This window comes from Enoplosus armatus, chromosome 10, assembly GCF_043641665.1.
Source record: "Enoplosus armatus isolate fEnoArm2 chromosome 10, fEnoArm2.hap1, whole genome shotgun sequence".
In the NCBI taxonomy this organism is placed as follows: domain Eukaryota; kingdom Metazoa; phylum Chordata; class Actinopteri; order Centrarchiformes; family Enoplosidae; genus Enoplosus; species Enoplosus armatus.
In genome coordinates this window covers 14,120,288-14,146,789 of record NC_092189.1, presented here as the reverse complement: position 1 = coordinate 14,146,789, position 26,502 = coordinate 14,120,288, and the positions used below count along the sequence as shown (strand labels likewise).

Below are 26,502 nucleotides of genomic sequence, written 5' to 3'. Positions count from 1 at the left end.
CCCTTTGTTAACGGGTGGAGGGTTGGGGCCTTTATGTATGATATGCATGCAAGAACTCCACTTATTAACACTACAGGCTGCAGAGGCACAATGTTGTAAGTCACTGAGTTACCTCCTTTTTTCTGTCTTGGATTATAGAGGTTTGTATTCTCCCATCAGGAGTCAAGCTAATAGAATAGTAGCCTCTGATAGCCTATGTTTACAATCAAATATGTCTAATGGAGTAAACAGAGGAATTACCAAAAGATGCAACAGTTTACTAAAAGGTTTTTTTGTAGTTTAACAAAACTTTGGAAAAAAAAGAAACCCAGCAAACTGAAAATTAATTTACATCCAGCTTGAGTACAACTTAAAGAACTCTTAGGAACTCGGGGCTACAATTATTCATTATAGATTAAAATGTCAAATTTTGAATTAACTAATTAAAAGTTGCAAACAAACTCCCGCGCACTGTCTAACCTGCAAAAAGAATACAATTATTTGGGGCGTTTTGGTGCTAGACCTTCATCAGGCAAATGGTTTGTGACGATGTGAAGCCATCTTAAGTAGGTAGTGGCTGAAAGTATTCAACCAATCACATTCCCCAAGTGCAGTAGGAAGGCATGGATACCAAACATCAATTTACTATATGACTATCTCATACATGGAGCTAGAAAAGTAAAACACATTAAATGACCCATTTAAACTTACATTAAATGGGTAGATTACTATAAAATGAACACATACATTCCCATTCCCAAATAGTTCAGGTTACATTTTGGATGAACGTGAAGGGAAATCTGTCTCATTAAATATGTTTTTCCTTTCTGAATTAACCAATTAACCATTTACTCTTACTTTAAAAATAATGACATATGGCACAAATTAGCCCAGCCCTAATTTATGATGTTAAATTACTTGCAGGGTCTCACCAACGGCTTAACACAAAAGTAATTGGAAATCAAAATTGGAATCAGTTCATTTTTTCTGAATTGATGAATGATGTTTTCTTTCTACTTGTTGTCTAAGGCTGTCTCTGTCAAATAATTATTGGTAACGTTATAATTAATTGATTTTATACATTTTGACTGACTTGCTGTTGTCGTCTCCGCAAACTGTAGCCAACTGTTGTAGTAACTGTAGTCACGAGAGGCTTCACAGCGGAAGAACATAAAGTGAATACATCAACCCTTCAGTTGGCCATTTCTCCACCGCATGACTGCTCATTTGCATAAAGTTGAACTTTCCTCTGTTTCTAAGTTGTCATGAGATCGTTCTGCTCTTGTCACCCCTGTTTTAGCATTAATTTGAATTGAGGGACTAACAGCTGCTTAGTGTTGTATTGTCTCTGCAAGTGTGAATGCATGGTAAGAATGTATAAGTAATTAGCGACGTTAGTTTCATCACACGTCGCTTAAAAATCTACTTTCAAACCAGATCAGTTCAAATAAAAACAAACTTTGCTGCAGGCTTTTTGATTTGTGTTGTGAAGACGGAACAGAGTTTCTCTCTGTTCACAGCATGGTCTCAGTGCGTCAAAGACACAACCTTGAGGTGATATACAGGTCTTTTATATCAAGGTGGGACCACAGGAAGCTTGAAAACACATTCACAGTGAGATTCTCATAGTGAGCTATATTTGCTGAAGGGTCAATATAAGCCCATAAAACACATGCAAACAAGAAAATCTGCTCTCTTCAAAATCGAGAGACTTAGCATATTTTAAAAATCATCTTTTTAACCTTACAGGAAGTTTCTTTTGATGCACAAGGTGGGACAACCATTAGTTAATACTTAGTCTTTAAATGCTTAATGAATACAGTAATTAGATAGTTTGTCTTGCTTTTATCTTGGTAATTTTCGCAGGTTCCGTTTCTTCCCTCCCCTCATCTCACCTTCCTCTGCTGAAAAAGTGATGTTTTATCTCATCCTCAGGATCAATTTAGCCGTACTAAAAGAATATCTGCATTTATCCTGCGCCATATCAGCAGCTTTGCGCTTTTTTTCCGTAAGAATGAGAGTAAATTGATTGGCATTCTCAAGTGGATCAACTAAATGATGGCTAGAAATAAAATGACCGAAAGAGGTATAATGGTGGTTAGGACAAGTGGGTAGAGGAGAGAGAGAGAGGGAGGCAGGAGAGGGAGGAATACACAAACAGGTTGCACTGGGGCCTGGGGAATAAAGGGGGAGATGGCGCGGAGAGCAGAGAGGAAGAAAAATAAGATGGAGGGACACAGAAAGCAAAGACTGAAGACTGGTTCAACACAGAGCTTCACGTAAAGGAGATTCTAGCCTGCTGTCATCATCATCATTAGTCCTGACTTCTAACATAACTCTCTCTCTCTCTCTCTCTCTCTCTCTCTCTCTCTCTCACACACACACACACACACACACACACACACACACACACACACACACACACACACACACACACACACACACACACACACACACACACACAGGTAGTTAAACCTCAATTTACTCCAAGCCAAACAGCAAATGAGCGCTTTCATCCTCTCTTTAGTCTCTATGACATAGCCAACTTCTTCCTCCTCTGTCTGGCCGGACTTTAAGCATTTAGCTCTTGTCCTTCACTGATGCATCAATCTATCCAGAACCTCCATCCTTCTATTTCTCTCTCTCTCTCTATGTGTCTCTCTCCCCCTTTTCTCCCCCCTCAGTGTGATTACTTACCTCCCAAGAAACAAGAAGTACACTCCATCTTGTTGTTTTATGTTCCCAGCAAATTTAGTCCTGCGTCTCCCTTCTCCACCCCGAACTCTCTTTCACTTTGTCTCTGTCTCTCTCACTCACTCTTCGTCACCCCTCCCTCCCCCCTCTCCTCCCCTCCCTGAGCCCTCCCTCTGTCCCCCGACGCCTCACACTCTCCTCCTCCACTCTCTCTCTCCCTGTCAACTTACCCACCCTCCTCCCCTCTCTCTCGCCCTGTATGTAGTTGTATAACTTATCACCCTGATCCCTTCCCCACTCCGATAATTGGTGTGTCTCAGCAGCAGATGCTAGCACGCTTTATTTAGCTGCTCAGTATTAGCTATTCCAATTAGTCATCTAATACCAATAAGAAAAAGAAACTGTTAGCCTCCATGTATTCGCGCCACGGGAGAAGGGAGTTGTGTGTGTTTGTTTTTGCTCATGCAACAACTGTGGCCAGTGTGCATGCACACACACACACACACACACACACACACACACACACACACACACAGACACACGCACACACACGCACACACAGTTACACTCGACCGGGTAGAGGGTACATGTGGGTTTTAACAGATGGTGAAACACTTTCCCTCGAGTATCGACATTACTCTCTCTCTCTCTTCCTCTCTCTCTCTAATTAACTAGGTTTCAGTAACAAACCTTTGGGCTTTGCCGTCGCCATGGTTACCCAAACTCTGAAGCACGACTGTCTGCATTTGTATGTGTGTGTGTGTGTGTGTGTGACTGCTGGCAAGTATGGTGTATGTGCGTGCACATGTTGTAGTGTTCACACCCAGCTGTGTGTGCACCCTCCTGAGTGTGTGTGTGTGTGTGTGTGTGTGTGTGGGTGTGTGTGTGTGTGTGTGTGTGTGTGTGTGTGTGTGTGTGTGTGTGTGTGTGTCCACATCTCTGCAACTGCATGATTGTGCATACACATGAGTATTTTGGTTGCTTTGATGCCTTTGTTTCCCCACCGGGCTCAGAGGCTGTTTCTGTCTCAAGCACCCGATGTATCTACACAGAGAACAGCGGTATTACATGGGATCATTGATAATTTATCATAGGTCTATTGCCTCTTACATAAGACTATCTTAATAATTATATAAGCCCATGAATAAAGATTACAAGCAAGATGAATTTGAAATGGGGAGATAAAATAAAAATGTATTCTGTACTTAAGGCAGGTAAAAGTTGAATTTGAATTTGAACTTGGCGCACCTTCTCTGAAAGTCAAAATAAAGTGAAAATAGGATGTGTGGGATTATAGCTTCTGAACTACCTGGGCAGCCAACCGTGTATATGATTATGAACTCATGCATAGTGTTCCTAGTACTTACTATAGCAAAAGTACATTGTAACACTACAGGAAGGGTAAGCAGTCAACCCCACATTAGTGTTTAATACATTTTTTAAGACGCTGCAGTGAAGACAGAGAGAAGAGCGTTGTTAAGGGTTCAGTATACTATCCGAACTCGTCTGAAGGCAGGAGCTTGGTGTCTTTTGCATTTCTTTGTTGTCTTGATCCATTAGATCATACAAGCGGGGATACCGATGTATAGTCTAACAGTCTCTCCTTGAAGGCGTTCATGATGTTGTACATGTTAGAGGTGACGGTGTGAAAAAGCAAAAGCTTGAGAGAGAAGTTCAAATCCTGCCTACTTTCACACCTACACACACCTGGCCAATTGCTGCATGACGTGGGCATAATTGTCAGTTCTGGACATTTAGAAAAATTGTCAGAGGAGGGGGTTTCAGACCCTGTTAGGCCTTGTTCAGACCAACATTAACCCCACATAAAAAATACAGCCATTAAACCTTATTCATAGTCGGGCAAAAAAGTTTAACCTGGCTCAACTTTATAAGTTGCGATGCAGTGTTTTGGTGTCTGACAGTTACTCAAACTGGACTTCCTGGATTGTATTTCACAGTCTCACTGGTACTTGAAGCATCACGGTCTGAACGCATGCTTAGACGCTCCAGAGATCTTTTAAATCGCCTTTCTTGATATGGATATTTATTTAGATTGATAGATAAGTTTGCTGTGTTCAAATAACACACTTTCATACATACTTCTCTGCTACCAATGTAGCATGCAATTCTGGGGCCATTTTGTTAACATTTGGAGCTATATTTTCCTTATTCCAGATGATAGCTGTCCAAACACAGACAGTGTCACCTCACACTGAGACATTTCCAGAAGCTACAATGGAGCATGATTGCAGAAAAGAAATATCAGCAATCTAAAACATCAGTTACCGCCAGGCTTTGGTGTCAGTCCCTCAGAAGGAAATAGAAGGACTTCTCTTTACACACCATTTTGCAGCAGCCGTTCATCAGTTTTACTGGGAGAAATCCATCGCAGAGGAGGCAGAGATACAGATTTCTACACTGATGGCAGCCTCAGTAATCCAGAAGGCATTACAGCAATAAAACATGTTGTCTTTTGAGTAACTGGAGAGGCCATTTTTTTTCCTTGACTGGAGGAATCCCGCTGTTGCTGTGTGAGTGTGCTCTCTGGGCTTTATTGCAATGACATTATGGGAAATGTTGGACATCAACTGACATAGGGGTAGACGTGGCAGGTTGTAGGAAAGCGGGCGAAAAAATAAATTTCCCCACTGCATCACAAGATAACTCCTGAAATGCATTTAACATCATAAACTGACACATAACATTAAAAGCATCCACGGGCATATTTTTCATTTAAAGTGCACTGAAGGGACCCCTTAGTGCTGTTTTCCTGATTTCCTGGCCAGGATTTTTATCCACCTGGTCCAGGTGGTTAAACTGTGACAACCTTTTAGTCCCTTCTCTGGGTGTGAGGCCACCGCTGGTCCCGTATGACATCCATCATCTGCTCAAAATATCCCATGCCAAAGTTAAACCTTTGATAACTGGGTGTCTGTGGGACCTTCATGTTGAGCTGAAAGTAAAGCCACCCACTCCCAGTATGTATCTGGAGTCACCAGTTCCTCATAAGTTCAAACTTTTAAATTACATTTCACAAAAATAACCTAAAATGCCTCAAATTACAAAATGCAATGCTAATATTATTACACTAAATGACCAATTAGCATCAGTTAGGTGAGCATAATCTGATATTTCACACTCTTTTTAAACTGCATGAAAACAAACTCTAAAACACATATTTCTCCATGCATGCAGATACAAATAAAACAAAGTAATACCTATATTTATACAGGTTTGGCAGTTATGATCAATATATTGTTTTGCCCTCTTAAAATATATTACAACTTTGTGATGCTACTGTGACTTCCTTGTTACATGTTTTATTGCTTTCATGCTTTATTGCGACAGATTTACATATTACTAAATATGAATATAGATGTATGTATAATGGTGCAACCCAATTTAGTAAATCACTAGTTTAAAACTAGCTAGTTTATAAGAAGCTTACAGTAGTGATTGATTTACAAATATGCTGGTGCATCCCAATCCTGGTGTCTCAGCTCCAGCACCAACAACACTGTGATAACTGTGGTTTCACTCCAGTGCTCCCTGTCGGAGTTGCATCATCTCTCCTTGAGGCAGATTTGTCTTTCCTTAAAAAGGAGATCTTTCTCCACTCAGGAGATCAGATGTACTTCTATGGCCTAGGGTGTGTTAGTCAACATGGACGAGTATTAACAAGACCCAGTATGCAATATCATTCTTATGCACAGCCTGCAGCTAATCAGCAGAGAATGAATTGGAGACTTAATGGAGACATTTTATTTGTCTGAGCTTTTATATCTGAATGAGCCTTATTTCAGCACCTCATAAGGTCTATCAGCTCTTAAACAAGCTGTGCACCTGAAATAGTCTCACATTGTCACATTAAATAACTTCATTTTTTCAGTTCATGCTGTATGGAGTTGCACATTTTCAAATTAGAGAGAGGAGATGATCACTTTGGGAGATGTTAGTGAGGCAGTGGTTCACATGTACAGAGAAGTATAATGTGTTTTAAAGGCTGAAATTAAGTGGAATTTGCCATTAAAGAGGCAGTGGGGGGGGCAGTGAAAATGTTGACGAGTAGATGATTCTTGAGTGAGGAAGACAGCTGTGGAGTTTTGCCTCTCTTCTTCCCTTTCTATAACCGACCTGCCTGATACACTATCTGAGTGCGGACCCTATTGGCACAATGCCTACTGGCAAAGAGTAACTAAAAGGAGAGACGTCCCCTGTGTGATCTGACGTAACTTTGTAACTGTCGGAGAGAGATTATGTGCTTATCAGATTTTCCTAACATGGTCACAGCAACCAAAATTTTGATCCACGAGCGGAGGGAAGAATTGGAAAAAGCGAGTTTGTTAGAGTTTTCTGGAAGCCGTGCAGATGTCCTCGGGTTAGCGCTGCTGACTCCATGCATTTATGGATATGCGGGTGAGAAAAACACTTGGATATCACATGTGTCACACCCTGCCAGCAATTCACACTTTTTAAACATGTGCAGTGACTTGATTCAAGTAGAGAAGGTAGTGAGTTGGGACACACTGGTCATCCAGGCTACTGGCATTAATTCTTTACTTGCCTCGCTGGAGAAAGAGCTCATTATATTGTTTTGTTAAGCTACAGTCACCTTCATGTTATCCAGGCAAAAATTTGCTCTATGAACGACTATTTAATTGAACTGAAAGACAAATTGAACCATATAGCCTGCCTGTTTGTTCACACAGAGTTGTTTGTTTTCCTCTGGACTGTAGCCTCAGCATGAGTTTATTCATTAGCTTTGCAGGCAGTGAAGCTGCTCGTTCTTATTCTGATCGTCCTCAGTGATGGGACTCAGAGCCTGCTGGTTCTCATTTTATCCATCTAATCAGGGACTGAGTTACACCTGCATTGCCAGGTGAATGCGATTAACTCGCTGGTTGGCAAAAACCAGCAGCCCTGTGAGCCCTGAGGACTTGGACTGAGAACGACTCTTGTTGAGAAATGCTGACACCAATACCGAATTATTCTCTGAAGGACAAATGTGGAGACACGTTTTCCCCCGAGCAAGTAAATATAAGCAAAAGCCTCAAGATATTTTAGCACACAAAAGTTCACCCAATGAGATAAAAAACTTGATTAAGTCTTAGGAGATCAGAGTTTCTGAGCAGCACACCCACACACACACGAAACAGTGCAAATGTTTTGATCTCAGCTGTTAATAAATACAGTGACGAGGTGTTTTTTTTAACACTGTGGTGAAAGGTTGTGGTAGTGCAGAGCCCAGTCTGAGTCTGTGACCACAAAAGATGGTTTACACTGATTAGAAGGAGTGAAATATTTCTCTGTTGCAAATGAGCAATCAAAAGTACCGATTTAACCTTGAAGTCAGCAGTGGTCAGCATTGCATTTTGTATTACTTGGTATTTGGGTTGCAACTAACAATTATTTCCATCATCAATGAATCTGTTGATTTGTTCAAGAAAATAAACTTTGGAGGAGCTGGAACCAGAGGATGTTTGGTATTTTTTGCTTCAAAAATGACTGAAATGATTAATTGGTTTTTAATGGATTTTCTTCAGTAGATTAATTAATTGACGAATCGCTTTTACACAGATTGGATGTAGTGAGAAAGTGATTCCTCTGTTGCAAACAAGAAATCAAAACTTTCAACATGACTCCAGCATGTTACATTTTGTGTTAGCTGTGGTTAGGGTTGCAAGAAACAGTTATTTTCATTATTGATCAGTCTGTCGATTGTTTATTTTACATACATCTTGTGAATTATGCAGATTACAGGTTCTCAGAGCCCAAAGTGACGTCTTCTAATGTCTTGTTTTGTTTGACCAAAACCCAAAGATATTAAATTTAAACTAATGATGCTGCAACCAGAGAATATTATACAGCCATAAGGCCAGTTTTGTTTGCTTAAATGACTGTAATGATTCATCATTTGTCAAAGTTGTTGCCGAATACCTTTCTGCCCCTCCACTAGTTGATTCCTTGTTTAATTGATTGAGCTCTTGTTGTAATGTTTTCAGGCATGTTTGTTTCATAAATATTTCTTCTTTTCGTCTCTCTTTCAGCCAACAAGACTCTGCTCGGCGGAGGTGGAGGTAAGTCACAACCTGTCTGATCTGTTTGTGTGCTTGCCAAGATACTTGTTGTTATTAATAGTGCACCTTTGTGGTGCAAATAGTCCTCTCCGGACACCAAATAATTTAAAACGTTGTTTTAATCAGATGATGCAGTACAATGTACCAGCCAAAGAGTGTGTGTATGTGTGAGTGCTTTATGTCCTATGTGTGGTGTGTCTGTCTGTATTTTCCTTTGTGTTTGGTAGCAGGTAGCTCTTTGTTGTGGCAGGTGTTCACAGTGCGTTTGCATGCTGTACCGTGTGCGTCTGCCTTGTGTGTGTGTGTGTGTGTGTGCGCGTCCAGGTGCAAAGTCGATAGCTCATAATTTATGGGTGCGAAGTGCTGTGGATATAAACAGTCATTTTTCAGTGTATTGTTGACTCAGTACTTTGCTGCGTGCATGTGATGTTGGACGTCAATGCTTAATCGATACGTGTAATAAATCTGTACAACTAATGTACACACACACACACACACACACACACACACACACACACACACACGGAAAGGAGTGTGTGTGTGTGTGTGTGTGTGTGTGTGTTTGTTAATGCTTGCAAATGTGGGTGTTGGTGCGTTTGCCTGTGGTTGTTTTCTTTTTCTTCATTTGGACAAACAACTTCAGCCTTTCAGACCAGCTCACTTTCTCTGCCATTTTTCAACTTCCAGTTTGTGTGTGCATGTGTGTGCATGTGTTTTTGATTTCCAGTCTCCATGGTGACGTATCGAGTGGCACACCTGTATGTTTGTGTATGTGTATTCGCATGTCAGTTCCTAGCTTTGAATTTGCCTGCCTCCAAAAGTGCATTTGCTTGCCTGAAGTGTTCTGTTGAAGCAGTAAGTCCTTAGCGTCCACACTCACACACACATACACGGGCTCCACCCTTACTGATATACACCAGCTGAGCCTCAAGCCATGAAAAAGGACTACACACTCTTGTGTCCTGTGGCTTCACACACACGCACATACATGCAAGCACCTCGAGATCTACAGCATCGTTTGATGTTGTCCTCAAGTCTCTGATGGCTCTACAAAGACAGATGGTTTCTAGAGAGGCCGTGAATGTGTGCATGTGACAGACTGTGTGCACTTGTGCCTCAGAAAAGCATGTTTACGTTGCTTGCTTTGGTTTAGTTATTTTAAAATTTGTGTTCAGTTAAATTTATCCACAACATCTGTTTTAATTTAAAAAAATTCCACCAACTGGCTGGAGGAGGCTACATCTCCAACAACCACCATCTGTTTTTTTAATGTTTTTCTGTGTCACTCTGTGCCAGTTTCTCTCTCACTCAGTTGTTTCTCGCATCTCCATATTGTACTTATTTCCCTCCCTCTGTCTCTCTTTCCAGCTCTGTCCTTGGGGGTTTGCTAAGGCAGATAGAGCCTCCAGTAGGTGTTAATTAGAGAGATAGGTAAAGGTAGAGACAGTGGGAAGAATGGAACAAACAAGAGAGATGGGAGGGAGATGATGGTAAGAAGGAGAAGACAAGAGAGACGAAAGCAATGAAGGTCCATTAGATAACAGACAGATGCAGGAGCAGAGCCGAGTGGAAAAAAACACACAAAAATAATTCCGTATACATCTCCGTTCGCCGAGATCACATTCTGCACTGAGTAACCAAGCAGTCATTCATTCAGCTTTAGTGAGTTGTTTTTTTCATCAGAGGTGAGGCAACAAAAGGTCTTTACAGTGCTTCACTACTCACTCTCAAGGGTACCTGGGTAAATGTCATTCAGTTAGATCAAACGCACACCTGCCGACATTGTTTTCGCACTTCAATCTGGAGGAGTGCTGAGCTCAGGCAGCGCATCAACAGCAAACTCAAGGGCAGGAAATTAACCGGGTTTTTTTTATGTCCACTGGCTGCAGTTGCTCATTTATTCCAGAGCTTATCTGCCATTTCAACGTTTCACTGCTTTGATTGATTTTCCAAATAGAAAAGAAAGCCCAGATGATGATTGGAGTTTCAGTCAACCAGACTGTTACCATGAGCTTTATATATATATATATATATATATACACAGTATGTTTGTATCATTATTGAATGAATGCCATTAAAATAGCTAGAGCCATGACTCACACTTTGAAGCCTGCATTTGGTTCTTCTTCTGGGTCACCATATGTCAGCATGTACCTTTGGGATGTGTGGTGCATTGAGGATATTTTCCACAGGTTTGCGGCCTGCACAGAAATGTCATCAACCATCAGTAAAACGTAAGCAGTCCGTAGGGATGAGGGGCTGAACCTATTTAACACATTTCAAGTCACAGTAAACAATCTTCAAGGTTGAAAACTGCATTGTCCTATTTCATTTGGTGCTGAACCATCGAAGCTGTCATTACAATTTAACATGTGGGCCCACAGTGAACCTGCTCTAGTATACTGAACCTTGAGTTACCTTGTTTTCATGCTTTGTTAAGAAAGGAAAATGTTCACTTGAGCTGCTGTTGACTGTTAAAAGCAGATCAGTTTAATATTTATTTACTATTTTTTATGTAATGTAACATGAAGCCAAGAATTGCTGTGGCCCGCCATGACTGAACTGTTAGGTAAACAAATTTTATAATGACATAATGACCGAAGATTTGTATTTAATGTGGATTGGTCTCATCAGGCTGATACCTAATCTGTAGGGCAGGATCAGCAATATCAAGTTACAGTCCCTTTATTACTATATTTGTTTTTTGTGTTTCAGTATGTCGTTGCTGAGCTGTGGTAGAAGGTTACTTACTGGTACTACTGCCAGGACAAAGACATCTATTTGATTTGGTTAACTCCGGCCGAACCTTAGAATGTATTTGTCCCCCATCTTTGAAAGCGTTGTCACTATATGAAAGGATTACCTCATGGCCAATATAGACAAGAACATGGCCCCTATTAACCCTCTTTTCCACCCAATCTCTGTTCAGTGTGTACACTGGAATACCACTCTTGGAATAAATCTTGGCCTCATATTTGCAATTAATTTAGAAATATGCAACATGTCATCCCAAAACTGAAATAACAAAGGTCTTGTTACCAGATTATTACTCTACACAGAGCCTGAAGATTATGTAATAGTCATCTGTATTATGTAGTTGTTGTGCATTGTCATGGTTAAGCGACCCTGGCCTTTAACTTACTCTGCCAAGCATGTGATGTTGACCAATCACAGTTCTTGTGGTCCACGTGGTGTCTCCATAGCGCTGCAGCGCCGACGTGAAGTTACATTTTGGGGCAGCAAATATCAGCAACATGTCGGAGTAGCGTTGCAGCCATAGTAGCTACACTGTAGCCATTTTCACTATAATTACAACTTAAGGCTTGAGGTGAGGGGCAGTTACCCGCTTTGCATGGTTGGTAATTCAGTGTGGGAATTATTACAGCAACCAATAAGTTTTTGAATGCACATATGGCATGCAGGCTTTGTATTAAGATAGACATGTAAAAATCTGAAACATATCCTTTAAACATAACTACACATCTAAAGTCAACCTCTCACCTGCTATGATTTGCTATGCATGTATAATAACAGCTTACTGATCAAACAGAGACACACAGTTACAGACACAGGCAGCTGTTATCAGAGAGCCTGTTCTGGGTCTGTGGGGACAGAGTGCACAGGATGTGAACCAGCCATTAAGACAGTGCCTGCATATGATTGGTTTAGATGTTTTAAGACATCCAGGCCGAGCACACAATAGATGCACGATCCCAATTAAAATTTCATTCACTTCCATTTTTTAATTTGGGTGGGCAGAAAGGGAACACACTGGATTTCTTGCAGAGCTAAGAAGCCACGCTGAATTTGAGCGTGCTGACATCTATAATCAATCCTCCAGAGCGGGGATGGGGTTTGATAACCTGCGCTGGAAGTCTCTCGGCTGTGGTCCCTGTGTCTCTGCAGCCCTCTCTCTGCTTTCTCCTTGTCTGGATGAGGAGAAAAACGCAGGCGGAGGACAGGCTTGTCTGCTTGCCGTGTATTGTGAATAAAGGGAGAAAGCAGAAGATTGGTTTTGTTCCACAGAGATGAGATGAGGCAAAGAGCACTTAGTGTACCTTCCACATTCAGACAATGCTCTCAGTGTCTCAGCCGCATACATAAATTCGCCTGTTTCGTCGGCGTTAGCAACAGTCATGTTTGTGTGTGTGTGGATAAGTTCATAGTAGCATTTAACCGGATCCTGGATGTTTGTATGCATCCATGTTTAAGTTGTGTGTATACTAGTGCATATATACAACTGTGTATAGCAGTGTGCATGTGTGTGCGCGCATCCACCAACAGACCCATCCTAAATGTTGCCTTGGCAACAAGCTGACTGAAGTAAATGAGTGTCCTGGCTCTGCTGAGGGATTGTGGGAAAGCAATATGCCAGCGTTCCGCCCCATTAGTTTGACGGACAGCCTGTTTGGCCTATAAGAGGTCAGCTGGCAAGGGCAGCCATATTAGTATTCCATAGGAGAGACCTCGGGATTGGTTTTACTCTAATGTCAATCTACCTGTGTGTGTCTTTGTGTGTCTGTGTGTGTGTGTGTGTGTGTGTGTGTGTGTGTGTGTGTGTGTGTGTGTGTGTGTGTGTGTGTTTTCTTGTGTGCGTGGGTGTGTTTGTAGGGGGTTTGCAGGAGGCAAAGCTTGTCCTGGCATATAGCGTTGCAGGCAGGTGTGTGTGTGTGTGCATCTGTGTTTGTTTGTGTGACCTGCTGGGGGTTGCAGGCTCCTCGCCAGGTAAGCATATCGCCAATTATCACTTCCCAGTCCCCCTTCTTCTCTGGCTCCTTCCTTCCCTCTCTCCCCCAGAGTCAGTCAATGCAAAGCCTGTGAGGGAGACATGATAACACCTAAACTGGTCAGTCGCCTGCTTAGCTGGCTGGTCACTGGGCTAAAGAAGCCAAAACAGTCATTTCTACCCCCCTTCCTGCATCCATCCATTGCACGCTTTTTATCCATTTTCCTCTCTGAACCCCCGCTTAACATTCATCTTCCCCTTTTGTTTTTAGCTTTCCTCACTCTCTTCACCTACACACCATTTTTTGCACTTGATCCCTTTCCAAACCCATTTCTCTTTGTCCAACTGTGCTCTTGAATCCCCCGTCTCCTCTTTCCTTGTGTCTCTGTGTGAGTCTCTCCATCTTTCCATTGTTTTTTTTTATATCTCCGTCCCATCTCTCTTTCCCCGGAAGACCGGGCTTCAGTAGTAGAAAACGTTGATGTGATATTTTGTATGGTAATGAAGGCTAAATAATGAATGCTGTTTTTATAATATGGAAATGAGTTTGACGCTTCCTAAAAGATTTTTTAGTGTTTAGTAATATAAATTAAATTCATGACTAATTCATTATAATCTGTTGATGTCTGTTGGTGGCATTAGGTGTAGCCAATTATGCCTGATTGTTGAGTAGTTCAGGTACACCATTTGCATGCGACAAAGTCAGTGGAGTATGAACAACAAGTATCCTTTGACATTGCAGTGATGCTAATTTGGTTAGGGCTTCCCCAGTCTTCACTGTCTAAATGAGGGATACATCAATACCGATACATGGTACTGTATGTTGAGCTGATATGAGTTTGACTTTATTATCTCCAAAGTGAAAGTGTTTCATTATTGCATTAAAACATGTCCTAAAAATTCCCACAGTGGAAATGGTAGTGTCTACAGCATGAACACAGATGACACACAATGATGACGATGATTGATTAGAGTCAGAAATCTGAAATTATTGCTCACTGCTGAGTAAACTGTGTCTATTAAATAGGGAGTAGTGAAAAAGTGAATGAGGGAGTGATTTCAGACACAGCTTGCAGACATTCTCGTGGCTCTATGAGGCTGTACTTTGGCACAGTGGTGCTTTGAGCTAAATGCTAATGTCAGCATGCTAACATGTTCACGGTCACGGCAGGTGTCATTTTCACGATCTTAGTTTAGCGTGTTAGCCCCCGTTAGCCAGCGCATTTGCAGGTTGTTCCATACCAGGCCTTCATGGCAACCATTGCGTCCCAGGCAGAACTGCCAACCATACATCATCCTGTTTGGCGTATTTTTTACGTATTTTGCCTGTTTCCATTTCCCACGACTAGGACAAGCCGGTGGACTTTGGGAGACAAATTCATCATGAGGGTGACAAGAATGTCTGAACCAAATTTCATGGCAATCCATAAAATAATTGTTGAGATATTACAGCCTGTGGTGGACTGACAAACATCCACTGACATTGCTGAAACCACTGCAGAGCCATTCTTAATTTTTCCCTTTTTTATAAATTACAAAAAGTTAAATATTTCATGGAAAAACAGATTTTAATTCAGTTATTTTGCCCTTCACAGGCCGACCAGATGGATTCAGATGATATTGTTCTGTTGAAGTAACAGATAATATGCTGCTCTCAGTCACAGGCCATCCTTAACTAATACACCTGCATATGTGCCTGTGCTGAAGAACTACTGCTGGTGCAGCTTTACTTCAAACGCATCTTTCATTTGTACTCCCCCCTGTTCATGAATTCCCCCTTCGTATTTCTGACCGCATTGAAGTGACAGAACAGTGTCTGAATCTACTCAGTAGCGTGCAGTGCTCATGCTGGGCTATTACACCGGCTCCCACAGAGTCAGAAGTTACCACAGCCTGAAAGAAAGCTATCATGTGCTGTCTTCAGTGAATGTAGTTAGAGGGACAGCTCTCTACATTAGAGAGGTGGGAGTTATGGAGGGACTGAATAGGTGTATGGATATTTATTAACCCTGCTCGACAGGTTCAGGCAGCGTCCAGACAGAGAGAGAGCAGTTTATTCTGTCTCCTCTCTTCTCTTCCTTTGACAAGGAACAATCTAACTTGAGAACATGAAAAACAAAGGTGTCTTCAGCTGAATGCACAAAGCACGATTCATGTGAAAGTGAATGCGGCTGAGTGTGTAGTCAAAATTATGTTATTTGCAGCTAAAAGGACAGGAAGAGTTGGTTGCATTTAAAAGTTGTGCACCACCTGAAATTTGACACTGCAGTAGTGTCTCCATGTGTCTCCAAGACGGTCCTCCCAAGAAGAACATTCATTTCAGCAAGCAGGATGGGTGAACAAAACATCAGATTTTAAGATGGGAGACAGCCGTTCATTTCCTGTTTCCATCTGCGAGTCACAATTAAGGTTACAATTTTGCCTAAACCTGAAGCTCAACCACAGTGTTGTCACATCACAAAAATTGATTTATATTATTAACAGTTATTTGTAACTTTATTTGAAGGCACAGACAAATGATGTCGCCCTGCGTCAGATCAGAAAATAGCCTCTATGCATCGTTCCAGAGAGCGCAGAAAAACAACATTTGGAGGACTTGTTGGAAATAATTTGGGTTAGTTCAATTTTGCCTACTGTAACCCAAATACTTACTCAGTGATTGTTGGTATGCAGTCATACTAAGAGAGCGAGAAACATAATTGTCAAAGTAAAAGGGCTGATGCATCACGCTGCACAAACAAAACATTAATCAGCTTTCAGAGGGTTGTGGGAACATGCAGGGATCTGTGGTTCAACATCCTTTATGGTCAGGTGCCCTTACCGATGTCATTAAACTCCTAAATTAGCTGTCTTCAAAACTTTCTTTTCTATGCTAGAACACATGTTACCTAGGCTAATATTATATACACATGCATATGTGCTCTTGTGTGCGTGTTGTTGTGTATGTGTGCAAGCTTCATTGTGTAGGATTTTCGCCTGTATTTGCAACCACGCATTACAGTACAGCTGTGTATGTGTGGGACTGAGAAGAGCGGCAGTCAGGTCAAAAAAGCATTGCTGTAGCTTGAGGCTATGCAGTCCACTCTTAAAGACTTGGGGGGGGTGGGGTTATTATACATATGCACATACACATTCATGCATCTGTCAAACATGAAGCATGAAACAAAACAAAAGGTACAGTTGGTTTACGTTTCAGTTCAATTTCCATTTCTTTTTCTTTTGATTCTGTTTTTCTTGCCTGTTTTCTTATCTCCCCCCCAGACTTTTTTTTTTTTTATTTATTTTTTTTTACATCTGCTGCTCTCTCCCTTATTCCCCTCCCTTCCTCCCTCCTCCTCTTTTCCATCTCTCCGTCTTATCACACTTGTTTTCTATTTCAGAGTTGGGCTGCTTCAAAGTTAGTGTGTGCAGTGTGTGTGTGTGTCACCTCAAGGACTCTTCACACACACACACACACACACACACACACAAACACACTAGCACACATACTTTGACAAGGATATACACACACCAGAAATATTTCACACACACACACAGCTTGAGCATGGTATCTGAGCTTGTTTCTGTGCACCCTGAGGAGGTAGCCAGCGTTCAGAGCTCGCCTTTCACACCCTCGCACTTGTGCTTAGCTCACAGTGCGGCCCAGTTCAACATGGCACAGCATGACATGGCACACTACAGCTCAGCACCGCATGCAATATGCCAACCTAACACAGTAACGTTCAGATAACACCAGACCCCTGCCTGGAGCTACTCAGTTTGGCGAAACACACCGCTGTAACAGCTGGTCTGTATACAGTCAGACAGAGTCAAGAGCCACGGGCCAACATGCTGAGCTGTGACATATGGATGGGTGTTATTGTACTATTTTCACCAAGTGCTGACAAGTCTCATAGTGCTGTGACAAAATCATCCCTGACAGATGTGTTTTATTCTAGGTTAATTATGAATTGTTTACACCAGACTCCTACATTCAACCTCTGAATTATTTCAAAACAAGAGCAGAGTCTTAACAGACTACAAAAGCTGGTGATTGTGAAGTTATTGGCAAACTGGCTGGTAACTTCTGAGACAATAATATTTAAATAAATTCAGTCTTTCAACTGTCTTCTAGAAATGGCATTTACAGTCTACACTACTAATTTGTTTACAATACATTTTGAGGGAAATATAATTGCTGGCAGGATTATCTTGAGTGGCAACGTTGTTTTCAAATGTAAGAAGCTCTACAGTTATGTACTGCATGCAAGTTGGTGGTCAGGGCCAACAGTGGGCACACAGAGCTCACATCTTTGACACCATGCAGGACTCGGGATGTGAGAATCCTGCATGAGGTTATGTTTCGGCAAACAAAAGTACTTTGATTAAGGTTAAGATTGTGATCATGTTCACTGTGGACTTTTCCAATATATAACCAAGAGGATGATCTTTCCCCAACCTTATCTTACCCAAGAGCTCTGAGTGCACTAAGATAATCATACATCAAACATACTCTGCATTGATATTGTATTACAGAAGTAGATATTACAGGGAAAACAAATTAAATATGTTTTGTTATGTTATGTTTACATTTTGTAGATACACTCAGTATGAACATTTTGCGACTTTGCAGATAATTTCATTGGTCTAGTCCAGACAGGGATCTCTGTTGCATGTTATTCCCCATCTCTCTCTCCCCTTGTTTCCTGTCATCTCTACACTGACAACTTTCACATAAAGGATAGTGTTGATAAAAAAAATGTAAATCAGGTGGCTTTACATTTCTTCCAAAATGTATTTCAAGAAGATGGTGGCTGTGTTTGAAAGTACTAACGTACTGCCTACTACATACTCAATCAGTATGTACTGCATACTGCCTTCTAAATGAACTATTAAATATGCCATTACCAGCAGACTGTTCACGCTGAAGTATACTCGAGCAAGACAGTCATGTGCATCACAACTCACACTAGTTTTGTGTGTGTGTGTGTGTGTGTGTGTGTGTGTGTGTGTGTGTGTGTGTGTGTGTGTGTGTGTGTGTGTGTGTGTGTGTGTGTGTGTGTTCCTTCAGTTCTTAGTTGAAAACGTAATTTCATGATGTATTATAAACTTCTCTTTGATTTCAATGATTTAAAAAAAATAATAATAATTTTCTTCTCATCACAGGGTGCAATTCAGTTTTTTATATTAAAATGTATGTTGAATGTATTGGCTTTGAAGAATTGTTCCTTAATGGTAAATTATTTAGTTTTTTGTTGTTGCATTGTATCACTCATATCTGTTCCTATTTTATCTTAATTAGTTTGAAGTATGATTTCATTAAATTTAAATGCAGCTTTCTCTGGTCCATAAGGCTGAGAATCATAATAGTAAAGCTGTTGAGATCAAGATGGTATAAGTATTAACTTTGAGGAAATGTGTCTAACTGCAAGGGGTGCAAAGATTGTGACTTGACTGTAATTGGCACAGCTGTAAAATTGCTTTTCCTGCATCATTGCCCTCCTGGAAATGAACAGTCACGGTCTTTAGATGTGGTGTGGATCAAAGATAGATACACATTTCTGAATATTATGAAGATTTATGAAAATGTAATTAATAAAGTCTAATTGACCAAAAAGTCAAAGTCAGCTGAGTCCTTAATAAGACATTAAATCGAGTAATTAACCAAGGCAGTAGCCCTAAAATCCATTAAATAGACTGATGTACAGGGAGACAGATGCTTTGACTTCTTAAAAGGAAAAGAAGGATTTAAGGTGAAAAGTTAGCAACCTGCAGAAGACGGGAAATTCAACCATTCACCACTAATTGTATCCAGGACCACTAAGCTTTGACGCCTGTAAATGTGTCTGCTGGACTTCAGTAGACAGATTTCAGGGGATTTCAGGGGATTCCTGAATACATAAGTAGACCAACTCTCTGAATCTCCTGTCCTCTCCTCTCCAGTGGACGGAGCGATCCACCGCGCTGCAGGTCCAATGCTTAAAAAGGAGTGTGCTTCCCTCGATGGCTGCGAGACCGGAGAGGCCAAGATCACTTGTGGCTACGGCCTCCCAGCGAAGTGTGAGTATTAAAGTGTGTGAGTGTGTAACTTCCAGCTTCTCCGGAGAGGCTGCTCGGTGTGGTTTAACTGGACTGCTTCCAGGTGTGAATGTGTGGGAAAGTGCGACAGTGATACAAGGTGTCGCTGAAAAACAGCAAGCTGTACAGTTGATTTTCCCACGATGAATAAAGATTAAACAGCCTTATAAATACATATATAAAACAACATAAAATAAGGCAATTCTGCTGTCCAGATATGGAACTTCTTCACAGAAATGATGTACTCATCGAGGTATCCATAATAATGTCACTTACTTACTTCCATTTATAGCAAAGTAAATGGCACTCAATTATTAAGTGGCACTCCATTGCAGCGTGTATAATGTCACGAAACTGAAGATTCAACATGACAGGAAAAGCTTTTCTAGGTTTTTTAGTTCAAAAAAAATTCTCTTCCAGCTCTCCTGACGTTTTAAACATGTGACTGAGGGAAGACCATCAGCACTCGATAGACGTTACTAAGAGGAAATGAACAGCAGTGACTACAATCTGGAGAAAAAAAAAAGTACAGTCTCTTCCTGTTTCTCTCAGAGACATGGTGGAGTCTAGAGGTCAGTTTTATCGCTATGCAGTTACTGATATTTTGTACCATTTTGCTTCTATTTGTTTTGTCCGACCAACTGACCAAAACTCAAAGATATTCAATTTAGAATCATAAAACACTGAAAAGCAGCAAATCCTCTCATTTGATATGCTTGAAGCAGCAAATAATTTGGCATTTGGCTTTTTTTCTGTCAATCAGCTAAACTTTTAATCCAGTGGCTCCCAACTTGAAGCTTTGTCTCATTTGGCCATTTGAACCAAAGATTCAAACACTGAATACTTAAAGGGACATAAAGATGTAAAATACCCAGTGATTCAAAAGCAAAAAGAAAACGTTTGAATATGAAAAGATATACATAATTCTGAGTAGCAGGAATGTGTTTTGTCCAGTTTCTCATCTCTGGACCCCTCAGACTTATCTTACAAGCCCCTGGAGGGTCCAGACCCCCAGATTGGAAACTACTGGAAGTGCATCGCTATAACACTGCAGCATTGATTGCTTAATACAAAACATGGCAATTAAGACGAATAGTGGTTAGGTTACCACTTATCATTTTAAGACCGTACCAGAATTCTTCCTAAATCTGATTTCTTACAGGGGAACACCGATTTTACACGCTTGAGGAGTACTACTGTATATGTGTAAAAAGTCGTATGAAGCCTTTTGTGGTTCCAGAGTCTGATAAATTACCTCAAGTGATGTCACTTGAGTCAGCGTTGGTTGAGTCTGAAGATTACAAGTTTGAAATTGAAATAAATCTGCGAGTGTGGAGTTAAAAAGAAGCTTACCAGACCTTTGTAGCCCGCTCCTCATCTCTACGGAGGCTAGCCGCTCGAGGCTACAATAGCAGCTACTAGCATAACACACCTGAATCTCTGACCAAACTGATGGTGGACGAGTTGCATTGTGGGTAACGTAGGCACCAGTTTTTGACAAAGAAGAACAATGAAATAAAAAAGATGATATCTCCGGTTCTGCTGCATCGAGGAGGAGTGCAATGCTAAATCAGTGGAGTACTGTTTTAAATTTGCTTATTGTAATACGACATTGTAACATGACATATTATCCATCTTAACAGTCTTTGAGACAGTTACAGTAAAGTGTTCAAAGCGCTACCATGCCGTTACATGACACTCACACAGTTTCCACCTCCCAGCCGCCTCATTTTAAACATGATCTTTGCTCAGGAGCTAATCATGACATCACCCACCACTGTAATGGCACACAAACAGCATGTCACCAATTGGTATGTCCAAGCCAAGTCATGTATATTATAATGACCACCCAGGTATGTGTGCATCAGTGTGTGAGAGAGAGAGAGATTAAAGGAACACTGAGACTGTGTGATATCAGCTTATGGTTCCACGGAGAGTTTAAGTTCACAGTGAAAGAAGGAGAGGAAAAAAAGGGAAAGAGAAGCGATGATAAAGGCGAGCTCAAGGCAGAATGGAGAGCAGGAGTAGAGGAGATAGATAAGGAGAGAGCGGTGGAGAAAAAAAATAAAATAAAACGAAGCAGCGTGGGGGAGGGGACGGATGTGAAGGGGGAGCTGAAGACAGGAGGGAATTAGGAGGAGACGAGTTCTTACGTTGTCTGTTCTCCTTTGTTGGTTCACTTGTTTAACTTTGAGGATGTAAGCTGTAATATTTGTGTGTGTGAGTGGATGCTGCTGCTTGTCACTATTTGTCCTTGTGTGTGCGAGCTTGTAATTGTGTGCTTGTGTATTTGCTCTCATATTGATAATACCCGACCGTACAGTCTTGTACTGTGTCTGTGTGTACTTTGTTTACTTGTGTCTGTGTTGCATTAAGTGTAGTATATCAGTGTATACAGTGTGGGCTGCCTGTCAGGTCCCATCACTCTCTTACCTGTAACTATCTGTCAGCATGAGATCTGTGTGACTGACTTTCTGACTCACTGACTGACTAACTGTGAGTGTGGGTGTGTGTGTGTATGCGTGAGCTTCCCTGCCTTGCATTCGTACGTGCGTGGCAGTTACTCAGCATGTGGTGTGGAGACTGGCTCTCTCCTACCAGACAAAATATTAAGTCCCAAGAATAATTCAACATGCGTCTGCTCCGATGCTTAAACACTCACAACAGGGCTTGATTACCTCTCAGCAGGAGGGAGAGAGAGGCGAGACAGCAACAACAGAGGGAAAGCAAAGGAGGGATAACAAAGCAGGCAGAGGACGATGTGAAGGCAGAGCGCTGCTGTGGAAAAGAGCGAGAAATGAAAATGAAACTCGACAGGAGAGAGGCAGAGGGGTTGAGAGACAGGTCCAATCTCAAAGCCAACACTTTGATCTTGATTTGTATGGGCTTGCCACCAGATGTGGGATTTCAAGAGCGGTGGACTCACGAGTTGCCAAATGGTCCACAGGACCTGCTGTCAGCCCTCCTTGCAGAGTGTCCGTCGATGATCCCGCAGCCACTTAGCCAGCAGCATCCCAGTACCGTAACCTAGCAACACCCGGAGTGCATGGCACACTACCGCTGCTGTTTAGTAAGAGTCGCATTCAATTTGGGGATGTTGACAAATGACAGCTGGAAAATTTCAAGCAGGCCCTGCCTAAATTCACATATTAACCAAAACTTAAAGGCAGTTAAATCAGCAATCTGTCAACTTTGGGGCATTTGAGCCACTGTAATTAGGAGGACTTGATTAGGAGTGGAACGGTTTGAGCTCAGTTTGTTTGTGTGCATAAAACGAGTGTGTTGCTCACTTGTGGGCCAGCTGCATGCTGTAAGATGTGTGTGCACATGTGTAGGTGTGCGCCTGTGTGTTTTGTGGTTGCCAGAGAGGGGAGCGTGGGCCGAATGTGTTGTCCAGACGACCGAGCGCCCAAGAGCTCACCTGTGTACCGATAAACACAGCTGTAACCCTGCTAACCTGGATCCCAGCAGGCCCTCGCTCCCCTGCCGAACACTACGAGACACAACACCGCGATGCACTGGGGAGAGGAGGTGCCGGGGGCGGGTTCAAATAGAGAGAGAGAGATTGACAACATGAGGTCAGAACCATAATCACTATTCACATTCAAAGGAAGCACTCTGCTTTAGTGACGTCAATACAGAGACTTTCAGACAACCTTTAATTCTTACTTTGGTGATCAAATCTGCAAAATCTGAAGTACTCCATGCAGTCAACTGCACAGCTCATTAGTTTTCCATGAACGTGATACAGATTATTTTTCTGGCACTTGCAGTTTTGGCAGTTTTGTTGGCAAAAACATAAAAATAAAAAAAAATTGGTCCAACAAACACAAGCAGTCAGACAATCATACAGGTTAAAAACAAAACCTTAGTTCAGTCAATCCTGATTGGAACAACAATAAAAAGGTGAATTATTACCCAAACTGTCAATCAACTGTAAACATCTAACATAGTTTACAGACCAGCTTCCTGGTTTAACTTTGACTTTCCATATTTACCATAGTTGTGTGAGGATTACCTGGGGATGTTACTCGTGCATGACTTTCAGTTTTACCTCCAAACAAAGTGGTCGCTATTTTGGCTGAAGTGTTCGCTTGTTTCCAACCTGTATGGGTTGACCGTCTGTTGCCCCGTTTTGTTGCAATGTTGCTGCATGAATACATTGTTATCATAACCAATACAACCAATGGCTGTAGTTTTCCTTTAAGATCACTTAAGTACTGGACACCTGGTGAATGTAAGTCAAATATTCACTCTCCTATAGCTCTGCTTCTCTGTGGGTTCATCACTACAAGCAACCCGTTTCACAAACAAGTAGTCATGTGATCTATTGTAAAAAAAATGAAAATAATATTTACAGCAGCTTTAAGATCAGTTAAAGTAGTGTAATAAATAAACTATGGAACAGATATGAACCAGCTACACAATCTCTGCACTCACATTGTTTCTGCAGGTTGACTTTAGGTCATATGTATATTTCTCACATCTTTCTCTAGATTTCAGACAAAAAAATCCCAAATAATTGCATGTTGAATTCATCCTGTAGCTCAGCACATGTTGCTTTGTGTCGTCCCATATGCCAAATACCTGCATACTTTGTACTGTCTTGTATTTAGGGGGAAATTGGTAGCGAGTGATGGATTCTTCTTTGGGGATAGCGGGAGTAGCGCAGTTGGAGGTGGAAAAAGATGGAGAGAAAACAAGATGGAGATGGAAAGGCCCAGATAGAAAAAGTGCTGAAGGAAATAGAGAGGTACAAAGCAAGAGAGATATCACTCAACAGTCAAAAACTGGCTGTTATGCTCCCCTCTCTTCCCTCCCATCTCCCAGTTTCTGTTCCCTCGGTGGCCAATTACCGCTAATTAAAATCCTCACTGCAGCTCTCCCGGACTCCCCCTCTTCCTCTCCTCCAAGACCTCCATCTCTTTGCTTTGCCTGTCACCCCGTCGCTCTCTCTGTTCCTCTTTCTTTGAAGACATGGTGTTTCTGCCTGTTGCGATCAACAACTTAAACACCTTGTTTCCTCCTGTTCTTCTCATCCTCTTTCTCACCTTTGTACCTCTTCACCCTCTTTCTTTTTTCTCTTCCTAACTCCTACACCACCCACCCCACCCCACCATCTTTCTCCCTTGTATCTCGTGCCCATCTTCTTCCCGCCTTTGCTCTCCCTCCCCATCTCACCTCTTCCCCCTCTGTTCCTAAGGCTTCTTTAGTAGTGCCAAGAGACTTGACAAGGCTGTGGGCTAAAGACTGTAGCACTCAGACTGTGATACCTTGCTAGTTGGGGAGTGTTTTTCTTTTTTTGACAAGGTTGTCGACATCTTTGCTTCTTCCTGCCTCGGCGTCAGCAGTGCGATCCTTCTAGGTGTTAAAAAGCATCGTCAAAGCTGCTGCTGCTGATGAGGAGGAGCGTGATGATGATGATCACAGCAGCAGCAGCCCTGGTGTTAATACATTCAGTTAATTCATTCGCCTTGAAGGAGAAAAAGGGATAAAAAAAAAAAGCCCCAGTGTTGCTTGGCTCAGGGAAAGAGAGTTGGAGTGAGAGAGAGTAAAAAACGTCTTTGCTGCTGCTCTCTGATGAAGAGAATTATGTCTGCTCCTTTTAGCTTCGGCATCTTGTTCCCCCCTTCTCCGTCTACTCTTGTCCTCCTGTTTAGAGTAACTGCCCTTCTGTCTTTTTCAGAGAAAGGTGGAAAGAGATAGGGAGAGCCGTAGGGACCTTTACAAGACTTGAGCCTTCCTTTTGTGCCAAAGCCCGGGCCTGGATTTAAGAGCTGTGTCCGCTTGGCTGAGCACAAACTGAGGCTGAGCACACAAAGGACCAGCTAGCCTCTTTCCTGCCTCCTGCTTTAAAGGCAGATAAAGAAAGGCGAGGGACAGATGGAGGTATGAGAAGAGCGAGAGAGAGAGAGAGGAAGGGGAGGGGAGAGGACGGACGGGTGGATGGATGGCCGTTGAGTATGAAAAGCAGGAGCAGCGACTCGTGGCCTCCCAGGTAAGAATGGTGAGAGGCCATTTGGGAGGAGGAGGGAGAGAGGAGGGAGGAGGGAGGAGGGACGGAGTCAAAAAGAGGGCTCTAATGACAATAAGCAGACAAAAAGAAAAGCTGGGGCGGGTGTCACCGGATGGCACTCAAGTTCTCTTAAGGCTGATGTCAGTGTGACGCCCACTTATGAGAGAGAGCAGGCCCACACACACACACACACACACACACAGACGCTCAGTCTCTCGCTGCCTCTTCGTAGGGTAAATGTGCATGGCAAATCAGGTGTGCGATGAATATAGTTTGAGCTGCACTCAAGTACAAATTTACTTTGCTTTCCCCCTCTTGTTACTTTCTTTCTCGTCTCCCTGTCTGCACTGTTAATTTTACCTTTTACTTTGTTTCTTTTCATTATGTTGTTATTGTTTTTGCAAGAAGATCATACAGAGTGATGACGCCTTAATAAACAAGCGTAGCAGTATGTTGTATAAAAGTGTCGCAGTGCCATCTGTTAGAAACAGGCTTTTGTGCTATAATTAGGTCAGGCTGATTTGTGTTTTTTACATTTTATACTTATCAATCTGATAAGCACTTCAGTAATCTCAGATGGGAAACAGGATAAAACCGCAGAGGACTAGCACTAAGAGAGAACAAGTGACATAAAAGAAAAAGACTGGTAAGCGTTTTGGATGAGATTCAGTAAAGAAAGCTGAAAGGAAGACGCTCTGCACACTCTCCACCTTACTTTAAATTATAATTTTTTATATATACATTTATCATATATAATATTTTAATCAGGTTGGCTTCAGAGAAATAGGAGAGGTGGATCCACATGGACCAATTTTATTGCACCAAAAATTAACTCCATTATTAACATCATAAATCAAAATTCACATACAAGCTTGTAAAAAAAAAAAAAAAACTTAAGTATATTTAATTAAATAAAATTAAGTATTTTTTAATTTACTTCAGTATTTCCATTT

General features: G+C 41.7%; 1 protein-coding gene across 3 annotated transcripts in view; it reads left to right on the top strand.

Annotated features, from left to right (window-relative positions):
• macrod1 (mono-ADP ribosylhydrolase 1) overlaps positions 1-26,502 on the top strand; it is a 105,051-nt gene that overhangs the window by 52,564 nt on the left and 25,985 nt on the right. For all 3 annotated transcript variants that reach the window (XM_070913234.1, XM_070913236.1, XM_070913235.1), the window contains exons 4-5: positions 8,721-8,750; positions 19,399-19,515. In XM_070913234.1, coding sequence (XP_070769335.1) covers positions 8,721-8,750; positions 19,399-19,515 — 147 coding nt within the window. The remainder of the gene's footprint in view (positions 1-8,720; positions 8,751-19,398; positions 19,516-26,502) is intronic.